At 35.7% G+C, this 25,599-nt stretch overlaps 1 protein-coding gene across 1 annotated transcript; it reads left to right on the top strand.

Annotated features, from left to right (window-relative positions):
* The first annotated feature begins 634 nt into the window (after positions 1-634).
* On the top strand, positions 635-24,936 carry LOC147604437 (uncharacterized). Its single transcript, XM_086794729.1, has 5 exons — positions 635-912; positions 24,118-24,207; positions 24,290-24,374; positions 24,490-24,591; positions 24,673-24,936. Exons 1-5 carry the CDS (start codon positions 635-637, stop codon positions 24,934-24,936), a joined length of 819 nt encoding a protein of 272 aa, XP_086650855.1.
* The last annotated feature ends 663 nt before the right edge of the window (positions 24,937-25,599 follow it).

Here is a 25,599-nt window from a genome sequence, read left to right on the forward strand (position 1 = left end):
CAAGAGAAGAAGAGGCAGCCCAACCCAAGTACAGGAACCTGAGAGACTCATGGAAGTAAGAAAACGACAAAGAACTCTAGAGCCGTCAATTCCAAGCAAGAAAATGACAAAGAACTCCAGAGCCATCAAGTCCAAGCAAGAGGAGGAGATTTGAAGACTAAGAAGGACTACCACAAAACATCGATTACCAACAATTCTTGTAGGAGACTATAGAGGGACTTAACGAGCTACTTAAGCAACCACCAATTGGGATGCTGGAGATAGGATAAGGAACCACTGCTGCAATGTGGGAGCAGGAGCAAAAAGTGTGGTGATTCCATCTACTAACAACACATGCTGCATGACCGCAACAATGCACTATGGCAGCAAGTGAAGAATTCATCAACACAAGTGCAAAAGTTAAAGACCAACCTAGAAGCAGCAGAGTCAACACACAAGGAAGTCATTTTGAAGAGTTTAAAGGCTACAAAAGAGCTAGAAAAAAGGTATAACTCGCTCGAGAACAATAACCTTGTGTTGAGCCAAACAATAGTAGAGAAGATCAAAGAGAATTCAAATCTCAATGCCAAGCTAGAACAAGCAAAAGAACAACTCCAAAAAGAAGTAAATTACACAAAAGAAATCACGACACTGCATGTGCAGCAAATTCAGGTCTTCCAAGGACAATGCCACGACCAAAGAAGCTGCACTACAAGATCAGATTACACAACTAATAGAATTGCTCAAAGTAGAGGAAGAGAAGACACTACGTCTACAGCAGGAAAGAGAACACACCAACAAGGCCCATGCTGAAAAGATCAAAGGCCTCAATGATACAATAGCTGCATGCCAAGCCGAATCACACAGAGGTGAGTTGGCACATAAGGAAACAGTGACACAACTCATGGAACAACTTCAAGGCACCGACGAGCGGTTAGCAACACAAGGACTACAATAGATCACTGAGGCTCAGGCAAGGGAAGCAATAGCTAGGCGAGCCCAAGAAGAAGCCACCTGAAGATTTGAAGAACTGGATGCTGCACAGATGGTCAGAGAAACTGCAACAATATCCAACCTTATGAAGTTACTTCTCAAGCCCCCTCCCCACACTCTCTCTTTGTTTTTGTCTACACTAACCTATCTTTACCTCAATATGACGTAAATCTAGCTGAGGATATAGGCCTAGGGGAACTAGCCTTAATCAAGCAAAATACACAAAGTCCCGCATGCAAGAATTGGAACGCCAGCACACCATACAAGAAAGAAGTCAGTGGTCTCGGAACCCAATGAAGAATTTGTCTACTCCTTGAGCGGGCCTCCCGAGTTGGGATAGTTGCCAGTAACTTCTCAAGCCCCCTCCCCACACTCTCTCTTTGTTTTTGTCTACACTAACCCTATCTTTACCTCAATATGACGTAAATCTAGCTGAGGATATAGGCCTAGGGGAACTATCCTTAATCAAGCAAAATACAGAAAGAGACACTAATCCCACCATAATCATGGAAATTTTGCGGGGTGATTTAGTATTGACTAACCCTCAAGATGTCTTTTTCTATCCCCTACATCTATCATCTTAAACCTTTGTAGTTGGTGTTGCATACTCTAAAACTCAGAAATTCTGGACAACAATGTCAAAAAATTAGACTTGTTTGTCCCAGATGACATTCCAAAGATGCCCGCCAACTACGAAGTCGTAGCACATAGCTACCAGTGGATCATAAGTCACGGCTGGTTAGAGGTCTATAACACTCACCAACATCTAAACCTATGTGAGTCCACTCTCTATCACCCTTATGGCATTCTAAAACTCTACAGTAATATTTATAAACATCTAGAAGCCATGTTAACAACTGTACAATACAATTTTGATGCTACCCATATAGAGTATCCAACTATAAGCAGAGTGTAAGATTCCTCCCTCCATCTTTTGAGGTGTACAAGTGTAAGAACCTCCCCTTATGATACTGTAATTATTCCCCTCTTTGAAATAAAAGAAAGATTCTGTTTTACCCTATTTTGACCTAGAGAGAAAAATGTCTAGAGAGAGGTAATCTAAAATTGAGATATTTTTTGATATAAAAATTGAGATATAAAAATCCTCCTAGTGTCTAAAATGGTTTCCCCTGAAACAGAAATTCAAAAAGAACTTTCCAATGTGAATTTGGAATTAATTGAAATTGATTTTATGCATAGAAAGATGCATAAAAGATTCATTTTTATTTCAAAAGTTTTATTCTCATTAAAATTGGTTTTATGGATAGAAAGATGCATAAAGGATTGTTTTTATTTCAAAAGTGTTAGTCTCATTAAAAATAGTTTTATGCGCATAGAAAGTTGCATAAAGGATTATTTTTATTTCAAAAGTGTCTCATTAAAATTGGTTTTATGCATAGAAAGATGCATAAAAGATTCATTTTTATTTCAAAAGTGTTCTTTTCATTAAAATTGGTTTTATGCATAGAAAGATGCATAAAGGATTTATTTTTATTTTAAAAGTTTTATTCTCATTCAAATTAATTTTATGCATAGAACGATGCATAAAAGATTATTTTTATTTCAAAAGTGTTATTCTCATTAAAATTGGTTTTATGCATAGAAAGATGCATAAAGGATTGTTTTTATTTCAAAAGTGTTATTCTCATTAAAATTGATTTTATGCATAGAAAGATGCATAAAAGATTCATTTTTATTTCAAAAGTTTTATTCTCAATAAAATTGATTTTATGGACAGAAAGCATAAAGGATTGTTTGTATTTGAAAAGTGTTATTCTCATTGAAGTTGGTTTTATGCATAGAAAGATGCATAAAGGATTAATTTTATTTCAGAAGTGTTATTCTCATTAAATTGGTTTTATGCATAGAAAGATGCATAAAAGATTCATTTTTAATTCAAAAGTGTTATTTTCATTAAAATTGGTTTTATGCATAGAAAGATGCATAAAGGATTTATTTTTATTTCAAAAGTGTTATTCTCATTAAAATTGATTTTGTGCATAGAAAGATACATAAATAATTCTTTTTTATTTCAAAAGTGTTATTCTCATTAAAATTGGTTTTATGCATAGAAAGATGCATAAAGGATTGTTTTTATTTCAAAAGTGTTATTCTTATTAAAATTGAAAGTATGCATAGAAAGATGCATAAAAGATTTATTTTTATTTCAAAAGTGTTGCTTTCATTAAAATTGAATTTATGCATAGAAAGATGCATAAAAGATTATTTTTATTTCAAAAGTGTTATTCTCATTTAAATTGAATTTATGCATAGAAAGATGTATAAAAGATTTATTTTTATTTCAGAAGTGTTATTCTCATTAAAATTAAATTTATGCATAGAAAGATGCATAAAAGATTTTTTATTTTTATTTCAAAAGTGTTATTCTCATCAAAAAAAATTATGCATAAAAGATTTATTTTTATTTAAAAATTATTCTCATTAAAAATTGAATTTATTCATAGAAAGATGCATAAAAGATTTTTTATGTCAAAAGTGTTGCTTTCATTAAAATTGAATTTATGCATAGAAAGATGCATAAGAGATTTGTTTTTATTTCAAAATTGTTATTCTCATTAAAATTAAATTTATGCATAGAAAGATGCATAAAAGATTTATTTTTATTTCAAAAGTGTTGCTTTTATTAAAATTGAATTTATGCATAGAAAGATGTATAAAAGAATTGTTTTTATTTCGAAAGTGTTGCTTTCATTAAAATTAAATTTTTGCATAGAAAGATGCATAAAAGAATTAAATTTTATTTCAAAAGTGTTATTCTCTTTAAATTTGAATTATGCATAAATAGATGCATAAAAGGATTTTTATAAAAGTGTTAATCCCACTGAAGTTGATTTTTATGCATAAATAGATGCATAAAGAATCTTTATATCAAAAATTAGAATTTTATTAAATTCTATGTTTTAATTCAATGAATGGATTGATGGATGTGATGTGAATAGAGGTGACGAGATGTGAGGTGAATAGATGTGATGTGAATCAGATAGATGGGAATGAATGGATGGATGGATGTGATGTGAATAGAGATGATGAGATGTGAGGTGAATAGATGTGATGTGAATCAGATAGATGTGAATGGATGGATGGATGTGATGTGAATAGAGGTGATGAGATGTGAGGTGAGTAGATGTGATGCTAATCAGATAGATGTGAATAGATGGATGGATGTGATGTGAATAGAGGTGATGAGATGTGAGGTGAATAGATGTGATGAGATAAGATGTGAATCAGATAGATGATTATTGGATGGATGGATGTGATGTGAATAGAGGTGATGAGAATGTGAGGTGAATAGATGTGATGTGAATCAGATAAATGTGAATAAATGGATGAGATGTGATGTGAATCAGATAAATGTGAATGAATGGATGAGATGTGATGTCATGTGAATCAGGATGTAAATGAATGATATGGGATATGAGTGGATGATATGTGATAAAAATGGATGTAAATGTGAGGTGAATAGATGTGATGAGCTAAGATGTGAATCAGATAGATGATGAATGGATGGATGGATGTGATGTGAATAGAGGTGATGAGAATGTGAGGTGAATAGATGTGATGTGAATCAGATAAATGTGAATGAATGGATGAGATGTGATGTCATGTGAATCAGGATGTAAATGAATGATATGGGATATGAGTGGATGATATGTGATGAAAATGGATGTAAATGTGAGGTGAATAGATGTGATGAGATAAGATGTGAATCAGATAGATGATGAATGGATGGATGGATGTGATGTGAATAGAGGTGATGAGAATGTGAGGTGAATAGATGTGATGTGAATCAGATAAATGTGAATGAATGGATGAGATGTGATGTCATGTGAATCAGGATGATATGGGATATGAGTGGATGATATGTGATGAAAATGGATGTAAATGTACAAGTGAAGAATGGATGTGAATGTATATGTGAATGAGTATGTGATTGAATGGATATAGATGTGTATGTGAAAGAATGTGATGTGATGTGTCATAAATATATGTGGATGTGAATGTGATGAAAATGAATGAATGTGAATATGATGGATTTAAATAAATGTGAATATGATGGATTTAAATGAATGTGAATATGATGGATATGAATGAATGTGATGTGAATCGGGATAGATGTGAGGTAAAATGAATGAGATGTGATGTGAGTGAGTGTGATGTGGTCTGAATGGATGAGATGTGAATGAATGTGACGTGATGAGAATGGGAATACACATGAAATAAATGAGAATCGATGTGGAACAATGTGGAAAGACGAGAGTTTGTTATAGAGACTCTATTTATAACCTGTTTTTAAATGGTTGTTTTATGTCAAGAATGCTGGGGAAGCATTTTGACCATCTTGTGAATGAGGTTTTGTTGTGCCTCTCAATGAGGAAAAAAGCGTTGGTCTCTATGATCCAAGTGCAATCTTTTCCTTACTCTGACTTTGATACTTACGGGTTCGGTCAGATCAGTTCAATTAGTTAAGGTTTTGACCACGTTAGATTAAAATTATCTTGGAGGAATCGCACGTGCTTTCTGGGTGAGGGAAGTTTTTCCGAGTTCGGTTTTGAAAGAACCGAAAGATTAGTCTCTTGTCAAGATATCCGTGGTTGGGCGAGGCCCCGAGTGTGGGACCCTGCCCCATGTAAGAAGTGCTACTTCCGCTGCTAGCATCCCTGAATTTATTAGCGGTGGGGACAGGGATCTTACAGCTGGTATCAGAGAAAATCAGGCTAATGTGGATCAACCAAGAAGCCAAAAATGTCAAAAATTTATGAAGAAGTAGTAAAAGGTTGTAATTGTGTGATAAAATTCATATAAAATTGTTATTCAAACTAAAATTCATAAATTGGTGATTGGATCTTCAGATGGAAGTACCCAATTACATGAATCCCTAACTCGCTTGGGACCTAGACATGATGGTATTTAGCATATAGTTCCAAGGACCGTGACTACCCGTATATACCGAGGGTATAACTGTAGCTCTTTACTAGGCAATATATACGAGTGAATCTAAGACTTGAAATTATAAGCATAAATGCTATCTAGATGATGAATTCGAATGTGGTTGATATGATTTTTAAATTCTGGTTGAGAACTGATGAGTTGATTTGGACTTTGATTGAAAAATGATGATTCCTGAATTTTGGTGGTTGAAATGTAATAAGTTGAGCAAAACCATAATGAGGATGAATGGGGCGAGTCCCTACGATGAAGTTCGTAACTTGAATAACGTTAATGACTTCAGCAAATCATTATGAGATTAGTGGATTGTGCTAATAGATTATTGATGTTAACACTTGACCACCTAGTGGATCAAGTTAAGGGATAACAAATTAAAAATCTGTATAATTCAAAATTCACATGGAGGACTGTTTAGATAGAAATTTCGATCTAATGGACCATTATTGTGATAAGGATTTGAATGATATGATCTGAGTAATTTGTTATCTGATGATGAGTTCTATAGAAGGGATCTTTATCCCAGGATTCTATTGGGTGCACCAGACTATAAGGAACCCCAAAATTAGTTGGATCTTAAGGAAAAGAGTTATCCTCTAATTTTGCGAGATGAGGACATCTCGCATTTTTTAAGTGGGGTAGGATATAAGATTCCTCCCTCCAGCTTTTGAGGTGTGTAGGTGTAAGAACCTCCCCTTCTGATCTTATAATTATTCCCCTCTCTGAAATAATAGAAAAATCCTGTTTTGCCTTGTTTTGGCCTAGAGAGAGAAAATGTCTAGAGGGAGGTAATTCAAAATTGAGATATTTTTGGATATAAAAATCCTTCTAGTGTCTAAAATGGTTTTCCCTAAAACAGAAATTCAAAAAGAACTTTCTAATGTGCAATTGGAACTAATTGAAAATAGGTAAAAAGAACTTTCTAATGTGCGATTGGAATTAATTGAAAATAAGTAAAAAGAACCTTAACCTAAGGGTCCAGATTTTCATAAATTTTTAAATTATGCTCCAATTAAGGTTCCTATGGACCAATAAGATTAATCCAATTGTAGGGAGGAGATAAATTGAAGAATAAAAGAAAATCTCCCAAAAATGAGTAAATGCTCACATAAGATGAAGAGTTGACTAAGGACAAGGCTTATTAGTTAAAAAAGAAGAGATATTTAGAGGAAATGATGCAAATTTTTAACACCTCATTGTGGGGATCTCCCCTCATGAAGGAGGCGCCTATTGCACATGTGTGGAGGAGTTTTAAACTCATAAATAATGAGATATTTTCATCTCTCCTCTCACGTGTTTCAACTAGATTAAAAAAGTAAGCTAAACCAACCTAAAGTGGTCAAAAATTGACCAAACTGATCTAGAAAATTTTAGATTCAGTTTACCTGGTTAGAGGCTCAATTTTTCCTATAAATAGAAGCCTCCCCCTTTGTAAAAGGTTAATAGTGTTTATGCACTGTTACCCAGAGCCAATTACATTGAATTCTCTTGATAATTCAATTGTTTTTGACTAAATCCTCTCCAAGAAATTAGTGGCCACTCTTGATCCAAACAAGAGTAGAACCCTCAATCCCTCAAGCCAAAGGAAAGCTTACAAACTCTATGTAAGCTAAATTCTTCTTACTTTTAAATTTTAAATCTATGGTTTTGTTAATCTTCTTGTTTTTTATAGTTGATTAAATTAAATTCTGATGCTATGCCTTGATGAAAAGACCATCCCCTTCTCTTCCTTTACAATTCAGCCTTTCTTTATTCTAGAATGAGTAACAAATAAATTGATTAAACTTTTCTTATTGTTTACTCACTAGAAAGTGAAAATTGACTAGATTAGAGTACTTTACTTCAAATTGGGAATAATTTTAAATTGAAAGTAGAATGTTAAAAATTAAAAAATGGTCAGCCATACAAAGGAGGTTATGGTAAAATTTTCTTGAATTTTGTGGAAAATAAAGTTTATTTTTATGTTATTCTAAAAGAGTAATCCCCTTTGTTTGTGCATTCTTAAAAAAATATTTTTATTTACTCCATGTATATATTCACCTATGAGTATGCATGGATATCATTGATATTAATTTTTTAAATTAATTTCTATGCATAGAAAGATGCATAATGAACATTTTATTATAAAAGTGTTGTTTTCATTGAATTTAATTTCTATGCATAGAAAGATGCATAATGGAAATTTTATTATAAAAGTATTTTTTTCATTAAAATTGATTTTATGCATAGAAAGATGCATAAAGGATTTAATGCATAGAAAGATGCATAAAGGATTGTTTTTATTTCAAAAAGGTTATTCTCATTAAAATTGGTTTTATGCATAGAAAGATGCATAAAGGATTATTTTTATTTCAAAAGTGTTATTCTCATTAAAATTGATTTTATGCATAGAAAGATGCATAAAAGATTCATTTTTAATTTAAAAGTGTTATTTTCATTAAAATTGGTTTTATGTATAGAAAGATGCATAAAGGATTTATTTTTATTTCAAGAGTATTATTGTCATTAAAATTGATTTTATGCATAGAAAGATGCATAAAAGATTCATTTTTATTTCAAAAGTGTTATTCTCATTAAAATTGGTTTGATGCATAGAAAGATGCATAAAGGATTGTTTTTATTTCAAAAGTGTTATTCTCATTAAAATTAAAATTATGCATAGAAAGATGCATAAAAGATTTATTTTTATTTCAAAATGTTGCTTTCATTAAAAGTGAGTTTATGAGGGTGGTTGCAAGATGAGATTATCTAGTTTCATGTAGTGGGCACCCTTGGCTTTAGCTGAAAAACAGGCATTTTTCCAAGAAGAATAGCCAATCTCTCATAGTTAGCCAAGGAGTTTCACTTCAAGGTCTTCTAACGAAACATCATATGCAAAGTTGGGCACCTAAAACTATAATCTGATCGAATATCCAATAATTACAAATCCCCTTTTCTTTGGGAACCAAGTTTGTATACAGGCCCTGTCCTAGGTTTAGACAGGTACAGTGAATGTGAGTAAATTGCCTATAACTTTTACATTATTACTCATATGATGTTCCCACTTTGCATATCACAAATACAAATAACATAGAGCTTAACTTGATTTATCGAGTAATTTTTGATGTGTTCTACTATTTCTATATTATTTAAAATGTATTAGAATTGTTAAAAAACATACTATTTTATCTTCCCACCACATCTACCATTTAAAATGCTCAAATTGTATGGATCTAGTGATGATTAGATTGGGAAAGATTAGTATAATGTGGGTATAAATTAAAATTAGAAATCTAACGGTTGGATTTTTGTAGATTTACTTTGGAAAATTTATTATGACTGTGAGAGGCCCATTAAATCAATAGTAATTTAATTATAGAAAATTAAATATTGAATCTTTCAATCTAAAAACTCAAGGGATCAATACTCTTGTTGCCATGAATTTATTAAAAAAAATTTGGCTTGAATTGAGTATGGAAAGGTCCATTTTCAATCATCCCAAGTGAAAATTCCCATATTGTGTCCACTCTCCCTTTTCAAGTCTAAAACCAATCCTAGTTAGGTTTGGAAATCTAGGCTTGGTAAACTTCATAGCTTAGGTTTCATTCCATGTGTGAGGCTTGGGTAGGCACAAATCTTATATATGCATGCCACTTTATGTCCACATGAGCATCGAGAGGATCCACATAAGCAGCTTGCCACCTCAGCTTGCCACCTCCACCCTCCATGTCAACATGGTCAACCTAGTTGACTCCCCACCTCATCATCCTAGTCATCATTAATGCCACATCATCTTGCCACCTTTGCATGCCACCTCGCACATGGTGACATGGCATGCCACATCATGGAATTGCCACATCAACCATAATAGTGCCACATGTCAAGAGAATGCCATGTGTCATGCACGCTTGTGACACGTGGCATCTCCTTCCCACCTCCCCTCTTTTTTCAAAAACATATTTTTGGAAAAGTTAATTTAGTAATTTAGAGAAATAGAATATAGAAATTTAAATAATAAAATATATGTAACTTATTAAATAAAGGAATTTAAAATCACTAATTTTAAAGGATTATATTTTGGGATTAGATCAATAAAAATATTATTAAAGATCATATTATTAATTTAAAAAAAATAAATTTTTAATTTAATATTTCTTAAAAAAAATTTATGTAGAATAAACCTTTGAATAAAATTTAAAAAAAATACTTTATTTAAAAAAAGCAGTTATATAATTATAAAATAAAAGATATCTTTAAAGATATATTTATATATCTAGTAATGATAAATATTTAGACTTGTTAATAAATATTATAAATAATATTAATTTTTAAGTGGATAATAGTTTATCTTTAATTATCTTTATGTTTATCTTAGTTATCCAATCAATCTTAGATAGGAAATCCAATGAGATTTGAAGTGGATAACCTATTTTTCCTATATAATCACACATCTCTAGTACTATCCCACACTTATCTCTAGTACTATCCCACACTTATCTCTAGTACTATCCCATCATTGAGCCTTTATAATATTTTCTCTCTTAGCTTCCTTGAGAATGGGTTCTCAAAGTCGTAGGAGTCGGAAACGTGATAGGACTAGACTCCCCCCCATCCACCAAGTTCAAGAGGAGGAGAGGAGAAGGGTAGCTCGTGAGAGAAAGAGAGAGTGGAGAGCACGTCAACGAGCAACACCTTCCGTTGGCGATGATCCAAGCCTTGCTCCTCCTCTTTCACTTCCTCTCCCTTCGCCCTCTTCCCCTCCACTACCCCTTAGTTTAGATAATCCACATGAACCCGCCCTTCTTGAGTCCTCTCTTCTACAAGAACCCACCCCCCCCTCCTTTGGGCGCCCTTCGTGTGGATAGGAAAGAACTATCAAAGTCAGGGGCACATCGTCGTGCCCATGCAATCTTCCATTCCTATTTCAAAGACCTCACGGCTTCATCACAGGCATGTGTGCTTGATGCTTTGATTGATCTGCCCAACATGGCCAACTACAGGGCGCTTTCCGACATTGGAGGTCAAAGAGACAAAGAATACATTCAAGGAATCATCATCAAAGGTCAAATTCTAGGCCAAGGACAATAGCAAATGCACCAAGTCATTATATTAAGAAAGACTGCTACACAAAGAAGAATATTTCTGCCAACCTTGTAGGAGAAAACACAGAAGAATAAAAAACTTTGAAAGATACTATGGCCTCTCACCAAGCCAACTTTGTCGATGCTGATTGGGATGTTTAGCCTTTTTTCTCACCCATTGTATGTCACAATTTGAAACTTGGATTTCACTATTTTTTTAACTAAATAATCTAAAAGTGGAGAGAGTCCAAGGATGGGGGCATAGGTGTTGACACCAGGAGGTAGTCAAACTATGTAGCTTTCATTTGATTACTGCCAAAGATGAGGGTCATCAATTTGAGGGAGGGATTGTTGGACAAATTGACTTTAATGGGAAAGATAAGTTAGAGAAAAAGCTAAGGGTCATATGGTTCAAAAGTTAGAATCCAATATCACCAATTAGTAATAATGAAAAAGATCTCATCCTGTTAGGTGAAAGGAACTTGTGGATCTTCTTGTAGGTTGAGAAGTTTAGGGGCTAGACTATAGGGGATACTTGCTTGCTTTATGGAGCTACATTTGAGGAAATATTCTAGGGACCTTAATTATCACGTAATCATGAATTAGGGACACAATCTCTAATGTACTCTTGCCTTAAAGAGGTACCCATCTAATGCAAGAAGCACTCTCATTTTCAAAAAAATAAAGTTGGATAAATTGAATTTAATGGGAATTATAGGTTAGAGAAAAAACTAAGGGTCACATGGTTCAAAGGTTAGAATCCAATATCACCAATCAGTAATAATGAAAAATATATCATCCTGTTAGGTGAAAGAAACTTGTGCAGCATCTTCTAGGTTGAGAAATTTAGGGGCTTGATTATAGGGGATACTTGCTTCCTTTATGGAGCTACATTTGAGGAAATATTCTAGGGACATTAATTATCACCTAATCATGGACAAGGGACACATAATTTGATGTAAGTTTTCCTATTTAAAGAGGCACTAAGATCATATCAGGGAGTTTGGAAAAATCCCAATTCCCATTTTGCAAGATCAAACATTGGGGGCACAGTGAACCCTTTTAAGATTTTGCCAAAAACCCCCTCATGTGACATATTGTTGGAAATCTCTTGAAGAGTAGGTTCTAAATCCACATTCTCTGAGAACTTTAGAATTGGTATGATCAAGATATATTAAAAAGTAGATTGAAAAGAAATTCCCAAAGTAATGGGATTTTCCCAAATTCCTTAATATGGTGTTCACTCATCTAATGCAAGACTCATTCTCATTTTCCATATCATTATGTTGCCATTATGCTAAGTAGATGTGATTAATATTAATCTTCTATTTATGAGTTTCATTATCCATAATTAATCATGCTAATTTTTGTGTTTAATCCTCCATATCCTCTCTCCATTGGTATGAGATTTGGGGTTTAGCATAGGCATTGATCCTAGTTAAACTTGTTAGTAGGATTAATGTTTACAAATACCATTAAATCATCATTACTAGTGATGGTCTAAGCTCTACCTACACCTCTATCTAGTGTAGGATCTACAACCATCTAATTATGGCATTAACGCCAAAATCAATCATATGAGAAAATTCTAAACTCATAGGCACTCAGCCTAGGTGATTCAATCCATCAAACCACCATCAGAGCTAGACAAAATCGTGTCTGCAAAGAAGGCTCCCTTTTTTCTACAAATTAGACAAAATTTACCTATTTTCTTAAAACGGAGTTGACCTCGAGGTTTTTCAACAGTGCTATAAACATGCTCGTGATGCCTATTTTTCTCAAAATTACCGCCGAGATCTCGTTCAAGACTATGGTAGAGTAGGAGGCATCATAAATTTTTTTGGTAATTTCAGTAGCTAAATGGGTGCATTCCCCCACATTTGATTACTTGGGGCATTCAACTCTACCAAGGGCAAGAGTTTTATGGTGTTATATTCATTGATTTTGCCTCTCAACTCTTGACACTGCATTTTGCATCAAATTTGTAATTTTTGGCTAATCCTTGGTTATTAACATCACTAATCTCAATAATTAGCTATTCAAGACTATGTTTCCACATCTTAACTCATTGCTATTTAGTCTTAAAAACTCTTTGTACTTGAAAGGGGAAAGGGGAGGGAGGTGGGAATCAGGGTTTGTCTCAACAATGCCTTCCTCAATGTGAGTCAAACAATAAAAATTGCCTCAAGGCCAAGAAGAAAATCAAGCAAACAAAACCCAAAGAAATATTAAAACCATATTACCATGCACATGCTAAGGGATTTGGATTGTCAGATTTTCTATGTCATAACATGCATTTGTATAGTGAAGGTAATTTCTAGTGAGTTGAGTCTAGGGAAAATCATTTTGTTTTGGAGTTAGACACTACCTTATCATAGGTAAAGCCTTCCCTCATGGACACTCAAATCAATATAGATAAACCTGAAGGAAATAACTTTTATACATGGTAGACAAAGATAAATTTCTCTTTAATGAAGAAAGGTTTATGGAACACTATGAAAGGAAAGGAAGAGAAACCCTCAACTAGAGATGCTGAGGCTACATTGTTAGCAAAATATGAGAAGGTACTTGCCATCATAGCATTGGGGTTAAGTGACAACAATTATATCCATCACATAGATGGGAAATATACTTCATGTGAAGCTTGGTAAGAGTTAGCCAAACTCTTTGGTACTCAAGCAGAGAGCTCTAAGATTAGTCTCCTCATCAAGTTCTTCGGACTCCAAATGAAACATGGAGATTCTAATCTTGCACATTTGAACTATATGAAAAGCTTAACTACTCAAGTGGATATTGAAGAATATAGTAACATTGTAGTCAAAAAGATTATGGCATTGTGGTCATAACTCTCACTAACTTGCCCCCACCAAAGCTTGTGGACATTGAAGCTACTCTTCTAGAAGAAGAGAGAAAGATCAAGCAAAGACATGGATAATACATCATGGATCAAGGGAACATCATCAAAGGTCAAATTCTAAGCCAAGGATAATAGCAAATGCCACTTTTGTGGAAAACCAGGTCATTATATTAACAAAGACTACTATACAAAGAAGAAGATTTCTCCCACATTGTAGAAGAAAACAAAAAAGAAGAAGAACCTTTGAAAGATACTGAGGCCTCTCACCAAGCCAAATTTGTCGATTATGCTGATTGGGCATTTTAGCCTTTTTGCTCACCCCATTGTGTGTCACAAAGTTATGAGAGAGTAAAAGGATGGGGGAAATATAGGTGTTGACACTAGGAGGCGATCAAGCTATGTGGCTTCCCTTTGACTACTCCCAGAGATGAGGGTCTTTAATTTGAGGGAGGGATTTTTGGACGAATGGACTTTAATGGGAATGATAGAGTAAAATCTAACGGTCGTATGGTTCATGGTAAGAATCCAATATCACCAATTAGTAATAATGAAAAAGATCTCATCGTGTTAGGTGACAGAAACACATGGAGGATGTTCTAGGTTAAGAAATTCAAGGGCTCCATTATAGGGGATACTTGCTTACTTTATGGAGCTACATTTGAGGAATTTCAAAGATTCTAGGGACATTAAGTTTCAACTAATCATGGATTAGAGACACATTAATTATCAACTAATCTTGGATTAGTGACACATAATTTTATGTACTCTTGCCTATTTAAAGAGGCACTCATGTATTACAATAATCACTCTCATTTTCTAAAAAACACATTGTTGGGCATATTGAATTTAATGGAATGATAAGAGAAAAAGCTAGGGGTCGTATGGTTCAAGTGTTAGAATCCAATATAACCAATCAATAATAATGAAAAAGATCTCATCGAGTTAGGTGAAAGGAACTAATGGAGTATCTTCTGGGTTGAGAAATTTAGGGGCTTGATTATAGGGGATACTTGCTTACTTTATGGAGCTACATTTGAGAAACTCATGGAGCTACATTTGAGAAACTCATGGAGAATCTCCTAGGTTGCGAAATTCAGGGGCTTGATTATAGGGGCCCTACTTGCTTACTTTATGGAGCTACATTTGAGGAATGGTTCTAGGGACTCGTGGAACATCTTCTACATTGAGAAATTCATGGTCTTGATCATTAGGGGGTACTTGCTTACTTTATGGAGCTACATTTGAGGAAAGATTCTAAGGACATTAATTATCACATAATCATGGATTTGGGACACAATCTAATGTACTCTTTTCTATTTAAAGAGGCAATCATCTAATGCAAGAATCACTCTCATTTCCATATCATTATGTTGCCATTATTACATGTAGATGTGATTAATATTAATATTCTATTTATGAGTTTCACTATGCATAATTAATCATGATAATCATCGTATTTAATCCTCCATAGCTTCTCTCAAAATATTTCAAGGATGTGGTTTGTGGAGGCATTCAAGCAATCGTGAAAAGGCACATGCATTTTGGAAGCTCTGAGTGCATGCTTAGGTTGTACCGGCATGCTTAGGCAATAGCTCCAACAACAGACCCTGCATGCATTGGGAGCTCCGAGTGCATGTCGATAGCTACCGACAAGAATGCATGCTAGTAGCTATCGACATGCTTAGGTAGCACCTTGTATGCATTGGGAGGTCTCAATGCATGTCAAACCCTTTCACTGTGCTTAGGTAGCACCCCGCATGCATTTGGAGCATCCAATGCATTCCAGTAGCTATCAACGTGCTTAGGTAGCACCTGGCATGCATTGGGAGGTCCCGGTGAGTTGGGAGATTCACCTATGGTTGTGCAGAGTAGTGGTATGGAGAGGTGATATGTCATTAGGAAAAAACGGAGCTCATTTTGGGGCCCTGTAAGAAATTCACTATTTTTCGATTTATTTCTCTCCTAAAAGATCTCAAAAATAATAAAATATGGAAACGTGGCTCAGAACTGTCAGTAAGGACCACTGAACTGTCAGTTCAGAAAAGAATAAGATAATCTTTTGTCTAACTAACACGATTTTGCATTAAATATCTCCTTAATTTTTTTTATTTCTCGAAGATTTCGCATCTCTTTTGACGACGTGTGGTGCAGGCCTCTCATAAAGAATCCATCACTGAACTTAATGATTGTATGGATACCGCCACACTTCCACAATTCATTTTACAAAAAGACTATGAGATTGACAAGCCAACTTTGCAACCTCAGAAGCACAAAAATGGCCGATACTAGTGAGTTACAATCTCAGAAGAAGCGATTATATCATCTTCACATCGACTTAGAAGAACAATATGCTCCAGCACAAAAAAGACGAAAGGATACGGTGCTAAATGCTCAACAACGGGAAAATATGAGAAGAGAAGGGCTCCAACATATTGACTTATGGTGTGATGGAAGTATATATCCAAAATGTCTAGTACAAAACTCTACACCTCCATTTGTCAATCCAACCACACTATTGAGGTTTGTGGGCGATGGACAAAATGGACTTCTTGGTTATATTTCAGCGCAGTCTGCATTTACAGAAACATATAAAACAATGTACCTACAAGAAAAGGGAGCCACGATTCAAGAGATAGCTATTCGTGCAAAATTGGAGCAGCAATTGCAGAATGAAATTGAGGAGCATTCAAAGAGTAAAAAAGAGTTAACAAGATCAAGAAGGAAGAGAACCATGCTTGGAGACAGACAACGAAGTAGGAAGATTAATAACATTGCAAATTTGAAGGCTGGGATTGGTGGGGATGCAAGCGAAGAATTCAGGAAGCAAGGTTAGTTTGCAATTTTTTATTTTTTAAACTCAAAAATGCTCTCAAATGACTATATCTATTTTGTCCATTAATGCAAAACAGGATTGGAAGTGTTGAATAATATAGGCATATTGTGTTGTTACTATATTGTTACTATAGGAAATTATTGGAGCCTGCAAAAGAAAATATGGATCCCAACCTTCTTCCAGTTAAACAAATGAAAGGATTGCTTTCTTGTGGTGTAGCAAAAGGTTTGATTGAAGAAAAAAAATACAAAACAATCAAACGCAATGTTGTAGAGGACTTTATATCCAATAATCAAGTTGATGGTACTACAATCCAAGAGGCTCTTGATGTTAGTGGAGTTAGCAGGAAGGGATATAGTTCGATTTTCCATGCGATATCCTCAACTTTGAGAGATCAAAGGATTAAACGAGTTTTACTGCCAAATCCAGCAACAGTGTGGAAGATAAGAGGTCATTTGAATGAAAGTATAGATGAGTTTATTGGACCATATATCCATATTGAAGAAATATTTCATGGTGCTAAAGGAACCACTGTGTATGACCCTTGGAACAATATATTTGTAGATCTACAACAACTTCAAAGAAGAATGGTCGAGTTTTATGGAATAACATTTGAAGAGTGCAAAGGCATTTTGAAATTTGTTATCAAACTGGATGAGTGTGAGGTTGTAAAGGAAAAGAAAATGGAAAGGATTACTATCACATTGATGAATGGAGCACTTGATACATCATTGAATGAAGCGAATTCGAAGTATTTTAGTGTGCAGTCGGAGAAACACATATGGTGGTTGGGCTCATTCCAGGTATGATCATTTTTTATTTCGTACTTGATTTTAGTCAATGTTTTCAAATCTTTTATAGTAAGACTTTTGTTTTGTATAATCACAGGTAAAGACAGAAGACCATGAAACACTAGATTGGGTGTTTCACCACACGGAAATACCAAGAATAATTAAAAGACAAGTGCAAGGAGAGAATCTCCATGTTGCAGGAAAAGGTGATTTTCAAGTAGAGTGGCACATGGCGGGGGATCTTAAAACACTTAAGTGCATGTATAACGTTAGTAAAGGAGGTAACTCAAAGTCTCCTTGTCTTTACTGCAAAGAATCAGCGCAAGTAATGGATTCTAAATGGTGGAAGAGAGCACCTAATAGAGATAAAGTTGACCCTGACTTCAAGGCCATTCTTGACATTCCACTATGTAATGTTCACATATGCACATTGCATGCTCTATGTCGAATTATTGAGAAATTGGTATTTTTGTATATTGGATTTGCTTGGAAACTCCGTCCTGAAAGAAATAGAAAGGATGCTCTTCATGCATTGGAAAAAGTGTTATCCGATATAGGTCTGCATGGAGGTGATGTTCATATCACAAAGGATTTTAAAAAGTCTACCAATGGCAAGGAGGTACCAATCAAGCCCTCTATTGGTGGTGTTAAGGCAAGAAGATTCTTGTCTCGACCCAAACACAATAGTAAGCAAGTAAGGCAAGGTAGAACAGTTTCAAGGATTAGTTATGGATTGTGGAAGCAAGTCCATAATGCCGTGAAAGATCATGAGGCAGATGGGGAAGCACGAAATGTGAAGGCAGAGGTGTGGAGGTCTCTTGATCAACTCTTCATGTTCTGTGACAATGTAACATGGACAAAGAGTGATTACAAGAACTTTGAAGAGACAATAAAACATTTTGGGAAGTCAATGAAAGACGCATGGACAGCCTGCAATATAACTCACTACATGGTAAAGTGATGTCTTCTTCTTTTACTTAAGTGTGATCCTCTTTTCTTTTATAACTTACTATGCATTCTTATGTCTTTGTGAAAACAGCATATCATCTACAACCACCTTCCCTATTTTGTCAAAAAGTATGGATGCCCAGCAATTTGGTCTACCCAAGGCATGGAGAAGTCTCACTACATGGCACGTAATGCATTTTTCAGACACACACAACACTATGGAGGGAGTCAAAAGGTAAATAGTCTGAAGGAAGTCTTCCAATGGTTTTACCGAGGTATTCTACAAAGGCTGCATGCTAAAAGAAAAGTTGCTAGCTCCAAAGTCAAGCTTGCTTTTATTCTAGACCAACAAAAGCAAAGACGAAGACAAACTTTGGACAATTCAATGGCAGCAAAGAGACATAGACAGTGGAGGGATTCGAAGATATTTAGAAACCAATGGACAAGTAAACATGAATAGCAGTTTGTAACTTATTGGTGTTATGTCCACATGTTTTCAAACTCAATCAATAGATTTTTATTCTGTGGAACAAGTGACTCTTGGTGTAATGCCTATATGTTTTGAGACTCCATCAAAAGTATTTCTTTTGTGAAACATGTGATCTATATTAACAAGCATCAATACATCCATATATTAACACACAAAAAATTCAATCAATACTACTTAATTATGCTAGACATACTGTTGATCCTTACCAATAAAGTACTAAGTGTCAAACACTTTTAGAAGCTTTTGAGTGTGGGAAGAGTACTGAAGTGTCGTACGGTGATGGGACAAATGCAAAAGGGTACTGATCGTCCGTACGGACAAGGAACTGATGAGGATCAAAGACTTTGTACAAATCAGTTCAACTTCAACATAATGTTTGTGCTATATTTGATGACTAAATCCTATTACTCCCAAGGCTTGCGAGTCGGAACTCTCTTTTTGAACTTGATTGGACTCTTTTTCTTCCTTATTGGCTTGATGTCGACTTTCTGTTTATCAATGCTTGCCTCTGTTGCTTGTCTGAGAGGGGTATCCTTGTCTTCAGCTATCTCCACGTGTTCTTCTTCTTGGATTGTGTGGCCTGATGCAATCATGGGTGGCTCTCGAAACCTTATGAGCTTGTGTTTTCCATAGCCCTCTAGACATTTGGGCTCCTTAACACCACATGCTAATGCATAAGAAGTGTAAGACAAAAAGTAAGAGGCCCTAGAGGCCTGCTTATTCACATAATCCCCAAATATATCTATGGCGGACAACCTCTCTATTAAAATGATCTTTTCCTTTTGCCATGGAAGATCATGTCCACCTAAAACCCTAGACAAACATTTAAAGAAGTAAACAATGGCTTCTCCATTGTTGCTCAACTGCCTATGGTAAATCAAGATCTTAGCACTGCCTAGATCATGAATATAATGAGCTAGGCTTGACATTTTGCCAAACCCAGCCGGCCTGCTTCCACTTGATCTCTGGAGGAATGTGTCATCCTCAATTTGTAGCTGCCATGTATCAAAAGATTATAGTGAGACAATGATACATAACTACAAAACATTTAAACACAAGATAAAGTATTTGATTTGAAGTAATAATATCATACCCTCTCATTTTCATCAGCAACAAGAAGTTCATCTTTCCAAAGATTTATTCCTCTCCCCTCCAGTCCAGCCTCTTCTTTAAGTTTTTCCTTATGAAGTGATGAGAGATTCATAGCTTCCTGGGTGAGCTGGAAGGCAGCTTCATCTGGCTCTTGGAAACTTTCAGCCTCTTTGAAACAAATAGTAAGGGCCTCTGCAGGATCAAAGGTTGTTTCCAAAGCTAGCAGTGAATGGTCATCCTCTATGCCAACCTCCTTGTCAAGCCTTGAAGCTTGGGCAATAAGGGAAATGGCATAGTCCTCCCTCAAATTGAACATACACTCTATATCATGGAGGAAAACATAATCTTTACCACCAATCAAGACACCTGGAAGCATGGGCACTGCATAGTTGCTGCTCTGAACATCAAAATCTTCAACTGGCTGTGCTGCCCTAAGAGTTTCAGTCCTCAGTTGAACAAGGTCAAGAGCAGCCACTTGCAGCCCCTCATCCTCGAGGTTGATATCTTCTTCCTGCTATGCCATATCTGTTGCCATAGGAATATCCTCTTTTACCTCCTCTACAGATATATCTTCTTCTTCAGTCTCCTGTCCTTGCTCTTCTAGAGATTGCTGTTGAAAGACAATGTACATAAGGAATGCCATGTTTTCCTCAAGCACTCTACACTTTCTGGTGTGCAAGTTACAGCTGAATTTATATTTCTCAGGCAGGCTGTCAAACCTTCTATTCACATGGTACCTCAGCTTGTCAATGGAGACAATATGATTTAAATGCACAAAGACCTTTTCACCTTCCACAATCCTTCCTGCCTCTGTCAGTTGTTTGAAGGTATCCCAATGGTCTGAAAGGAAATCTCTGTGATGGTCCAAAAGAGAGCTCATAGTGAACTCCCTGTTGAAAATACTGTAGTATATGTGGAAGTTCCTCTGAGCCTTGCACTTGTGAAGAAAGTCAAATAGGAGCAAATCTGGAGATTTGTCCTCTTCTGGTTCCCTTTGTTTTGAAAGGAAAGACTCACCTTTCTGCTCTAGTCTCTTGCTTTTGCCTGAACCAAAATTTATATAACATGAATTCTATATGCTCACATATGCAATCAGATAATGTATAGGATATCACCAAACAAAACTCTTCATAAGCACACATGAATCACCTGGTGATTGCTGTGGTCTGAGTATAGCAGCAGAAAAGTCTAGCTTCCTCTTGAAAGGAGGGGCCTGAGGATCAACTGTTCCAAAGCAAAAGCCTTTCTCATCATCAAGAAAGACATCCCCATGGACATAGAAAGCAAAACAATGAGCAAACAGTAAAAACCAAAAGAGACACAAGACTTTGCAACAAAACGCGATGCAGATCTATTTGAAAAATGTCAAGTGCTCTCCTCGCATTTTGTTGCAAATTCTAACTTTCTATTGACATCCATTTCCAATCAAATGCTAGGGATATCTCACAATGTTCAGGACAGTAAATGATACTAGGAGGAATTCCCAAGGGCAAAAGAGATTAAAAGAAGGAGGAAAAAATAAAAACTAAAACAAATATCAGAATTTGCAGGAAAACGCGATTTGGAGCATTTGGAAAATGTAAACCACTATAATCGCATTTTGTTGCAAAATTCTAAATCCTACTCATATCCATCTCTAATCAAATCCTAGGGTGATCTGCTAGATTTCTAAGCACTGAGATTCAAGAATTCTACAGATGTAAGAAATATATATCAGAAAACATTGGAAAGGGTATAGATCTCTGACCTTTCTTTTCCTCTTCCATACTGTTGGAATAGCCCTGGAGATTCTCCTGCTCTCTTCCAAAACTGAGCTGTAGCACTGGTAACCTGGAGATCTGGTAATGGTAGTAGTCTTCAGACAGGTTGCAGAGTGGATGGAGTGTGTTGGGTAGAAAGTGATCAAAGTGGGAAAGAAAAGGATGATGGGAGGGTGCTGGCAGGGATGGAATACGGGGAGGGAAAAGTGTTAATGGATCTAATTATGAAATCATGATTGGCACAATTTCCAAGGCAAAAAGTGACCCACAAATTTCAAATTCCAAAAGATCTGGTGGGACCCACACGTGTTAAAAAACGACTATATTTCACACGTGTGGTATTTAATAACTCCTTTATTTGTATTTTGTAATAATCTACTCTCCTAACTCAGTTCTCTTGCATCTCTACCTCCCTACTCTACACCATCAGCATCCAGTAGCAGAGGTTAATACCCAGCACAGGATACTCATCATCAGCACAACACACTTGCAGATAGCTTCCAGGTTAGTAAGAAAATATTTTTCCTTTCCTTCTTGTTTAATAGTATATTAGGGTAAGGAACTGATTGATGTGATGTAGGTTACATATTATGATAAATGTTATATGCATTTTTTAGATTTTCTCCACTGCATGTAGAAGCAAGAAGACTTTTTATTTGGGCCTGTTGAATGAGAGTTTTATCACTTCTTGATGTCCATATCAATCCATGTTGCACCAAGCTGCATACACACTGAAATGACTAAAGGCATGCTGAAGTATGCTGTCTCTAGAATTTGTAGCAAAACGCGAGGAGAGGATTTTAGAAATCTCAAAATAGTCCAAATCGCATTTTGTTGCAAATTTTAAAATGCTTCTTCATCCACCCATTTTATTATGATTTTGTAACTTTCTAGGCTATTCAAGGCTGCATAGTTCTTCTATAAACTCAATACATATTGTTTATAGTTGAAAAGATAGAGAATTCATTATAGGGATGCAATAGCATGTTGTTTCAAGTATTTGCAGAAAAACGCGATTTTGAGCTGTTAAAAATTTCAAATCATCATAATCGCGTTTTGTTGCAAATTGTTCAATTTTGCTTTATCCATTTTGTCATCTCCTTCTTTTATCATTCTATGTTCTCCATGTTTCTAATATTTTTCTATTGCTTTGTATGGACCTTTTCAGAGTGATGGCAAGAACCAAGGCAACTGCAAGGAGGTCTGGCAAGGGGCCAGGGCTTGCAGGCAGCAGCAGCAGCTGGGGCTGATGTCAAGGAATCTAGTGTGCCTCCAAAAGGAAGAGTTGCACATGGCAGGAAGGGGAAGCCAATGAGCATGCTGCAGCAAAAGTCCAAGAGGTTAAAGCATTCTACTGGTGTGCTAAAGGAGATCAGGAAACAGCAAAAAGCTATAGGCTTTGCAATCCCCAAGGCACCTTTTCAGAGGCTAGTGAGAGAAATTTGTGATAGCTGGCACCTTGGTTTCAGGTGGAACAGGACTGCCATTCTTTCCTTACAGGAAATGGCAGAGGATTACTTGGAGAAGTACTTTGAAGATGCAATGCTTGTAGCAGCCCATGCTCACACGGTAACTCTGATGGCCAAGGACTTCAACACATTGTCCAGAGTGAGGTGGAGGTATGACAAGCTGGTCCATCCTGTGGAATGGCAGGACATTAAAATGAGAGATATATTATTAATTCCACCTACAAGGAAATTGAAGGCAGACAAGGTGAAGGTTGTTGAAGTGACCCACTCAATGAGCAGAGGGAAAGCTGCTTATGAGGAGTCACTGAAGCAGCAAATAGAAGAATCCAAATCTGCTATAGATGTGGAGACTGTACAAATGGAGCTACAGATACAGAGAAGGTTGCAGGAGCTGGGCCCTAACATAGTTGTCCATATTGAAGATGATTTTTCAGAGAATAATTTTGACTTGACAAAAGCATGCTTGGCAGCATTGGCTCATAAGAATGAGTATTGCTCAGATACTATCATTCTTGCAATGCTCTAGTAAGTGTCTTTTATTTTACATTTGTTTGCAAAACAATCCTTATTGTACCTCCTCCCTTACACCTTACCTTAATTATTGTTTTGTCCAATGTAGCATGATGAGAAGCTGGCTGAACCATGCTGTATAGCATACAGTTTATATTATTGATCCTGCAATTTCCTTCAAGTTAAGAGATCCAAAGGAAACTCCCATGGATATTTCCAATTGGTTCAGACACTGTGATTTTGATCATGTTGATATTTTGCTACTTCCATACCATAACAAGTATGTGTGTGGCTGCTTCTTTTGGGATTTTCCTTCAAGATTGAGTACTCTTGTAGCCTTTGATTTCTTAATACTTTTTTCCTTATGCAGTGACCACTGGAGCTTTGCTTCTATTGACATCCAGCAGAAGCAATGCTTTTTATTCAACTCTCTTAGAAACACACACAGAGAGGTTAAATTGTAAGTGGTTTGTGTGCTATTTTTAACTTTAAACTTCATTATTTGGATTTAATGCACACTAACTGAATTATATGTATTGCAGTTGTATTAGAAGACTTCTAGATGCATTGGATCAGTGTCCTCCTAATGTCAATCTTTTGGATTCAATAGAGCCAATAGATTTAGAGGTAGAAAGTTGTTCCCTCTACTGATGTCTATTTTATGCTATGCCTTTGAACTTATTGAATAATTTTATTTTGTTTAGACATTAACAGTTTCTAACATATCTTTCCAACTATCCAGACACCACAACAAGATGATTCAAGTAGCTGTGGTGGCTGGAGAGTGCTGATTAGTGCCAAATATATACTTTCAAGCTATTTTGAGATAGGACAGCCAGAGCTTGTAAGAAAAAATAATTTTCATTTAGCTTCAAAAAATTTGATATTGGTACAAAGTGTTCTAAATCATCATATCTCATTGCAGATGAGAGAAGATAGCTTCAACTCGAGCTATGTGTATAGTTTCAGAGCTGATATAATTTGGAAGTTTTTGAAGTATGCCTTCCCCAAACCTATTGTACCAGCTACTGTCGAGTTAGGTGAGAGCTCTAAAGTCCGAGAAGGTGTCATACACCTTGATGACACAGATGATGCAGATGTGGTGCCACAAGAACAAGGACCTAGTGCTGATGAGGAGAAGCCACAAGAACAAGGACCTGCTCTGCTGCTGATGTTATTGAGGAAATGATGGAGCAGCAGCAAACAGATGCTCCAGGGGCAGTAGAGGAGACAATGGAGCAGCACCAAGAGACTGTACACGACAAGATGGAGCAACAGAAAGTAGATTCTCCAAATAAAGATGATACGGTGAGATTGGACCATGTAGAGCAGCCTCTAGATCAGCCTGTAGATAAATAGAAAATTGTTGTCAAGAATATGTTCTACATATGTAATTAAACACTTCTGTACAGAATTTTACATTTCTGAATATAATACCTTTGTTTATGGAGTCTGTGTTATCTCAATTTTCAAATTTTCAATGTCTTTGCATTTTATTGATCTCTCTCTTCTTTTGAGCACCTGCAAAAAAGCAATATGAAACAATAGGGTAAAGTAAACTAATAGCAGTGCTTAATGAGACTAGGATAAGTCACATGGTATACCTTCTTATTGTTGTAGATAAATAAAAAGTCCTTTGAAATAGAACCTTCTGTCTCAAATAGAATGTCATTGCGCAATTGAGCTAGGGAGCAACATTGTCTTAATGTGATATTGACTAGCACATCACCATTCTCAACAACATCAATATCAAGAAGTTTATTTTTTCTAAACCCTAAACCCTAAACCCTAAAACCCTAAACCCTAAACCCTAAACCCTAAACCCTAAACCCTAAACCCTAAACCCTAAACC

This window comes from Cibotium barometz, chromosome 61, assembly GCF_041138505.1.
Source record: "Cibotium barometz isolate CiBa-2024 chromosome 61, ASM4113850v1, whole genome shotgun sequence".
NCBI classification, from domain to species: Eukaryota; Viridiplantae; Streptophyta; class Polypodiopsida; order Cyatheales; family Cibotiaceae; genus Cibotium; species Cibotium barometz.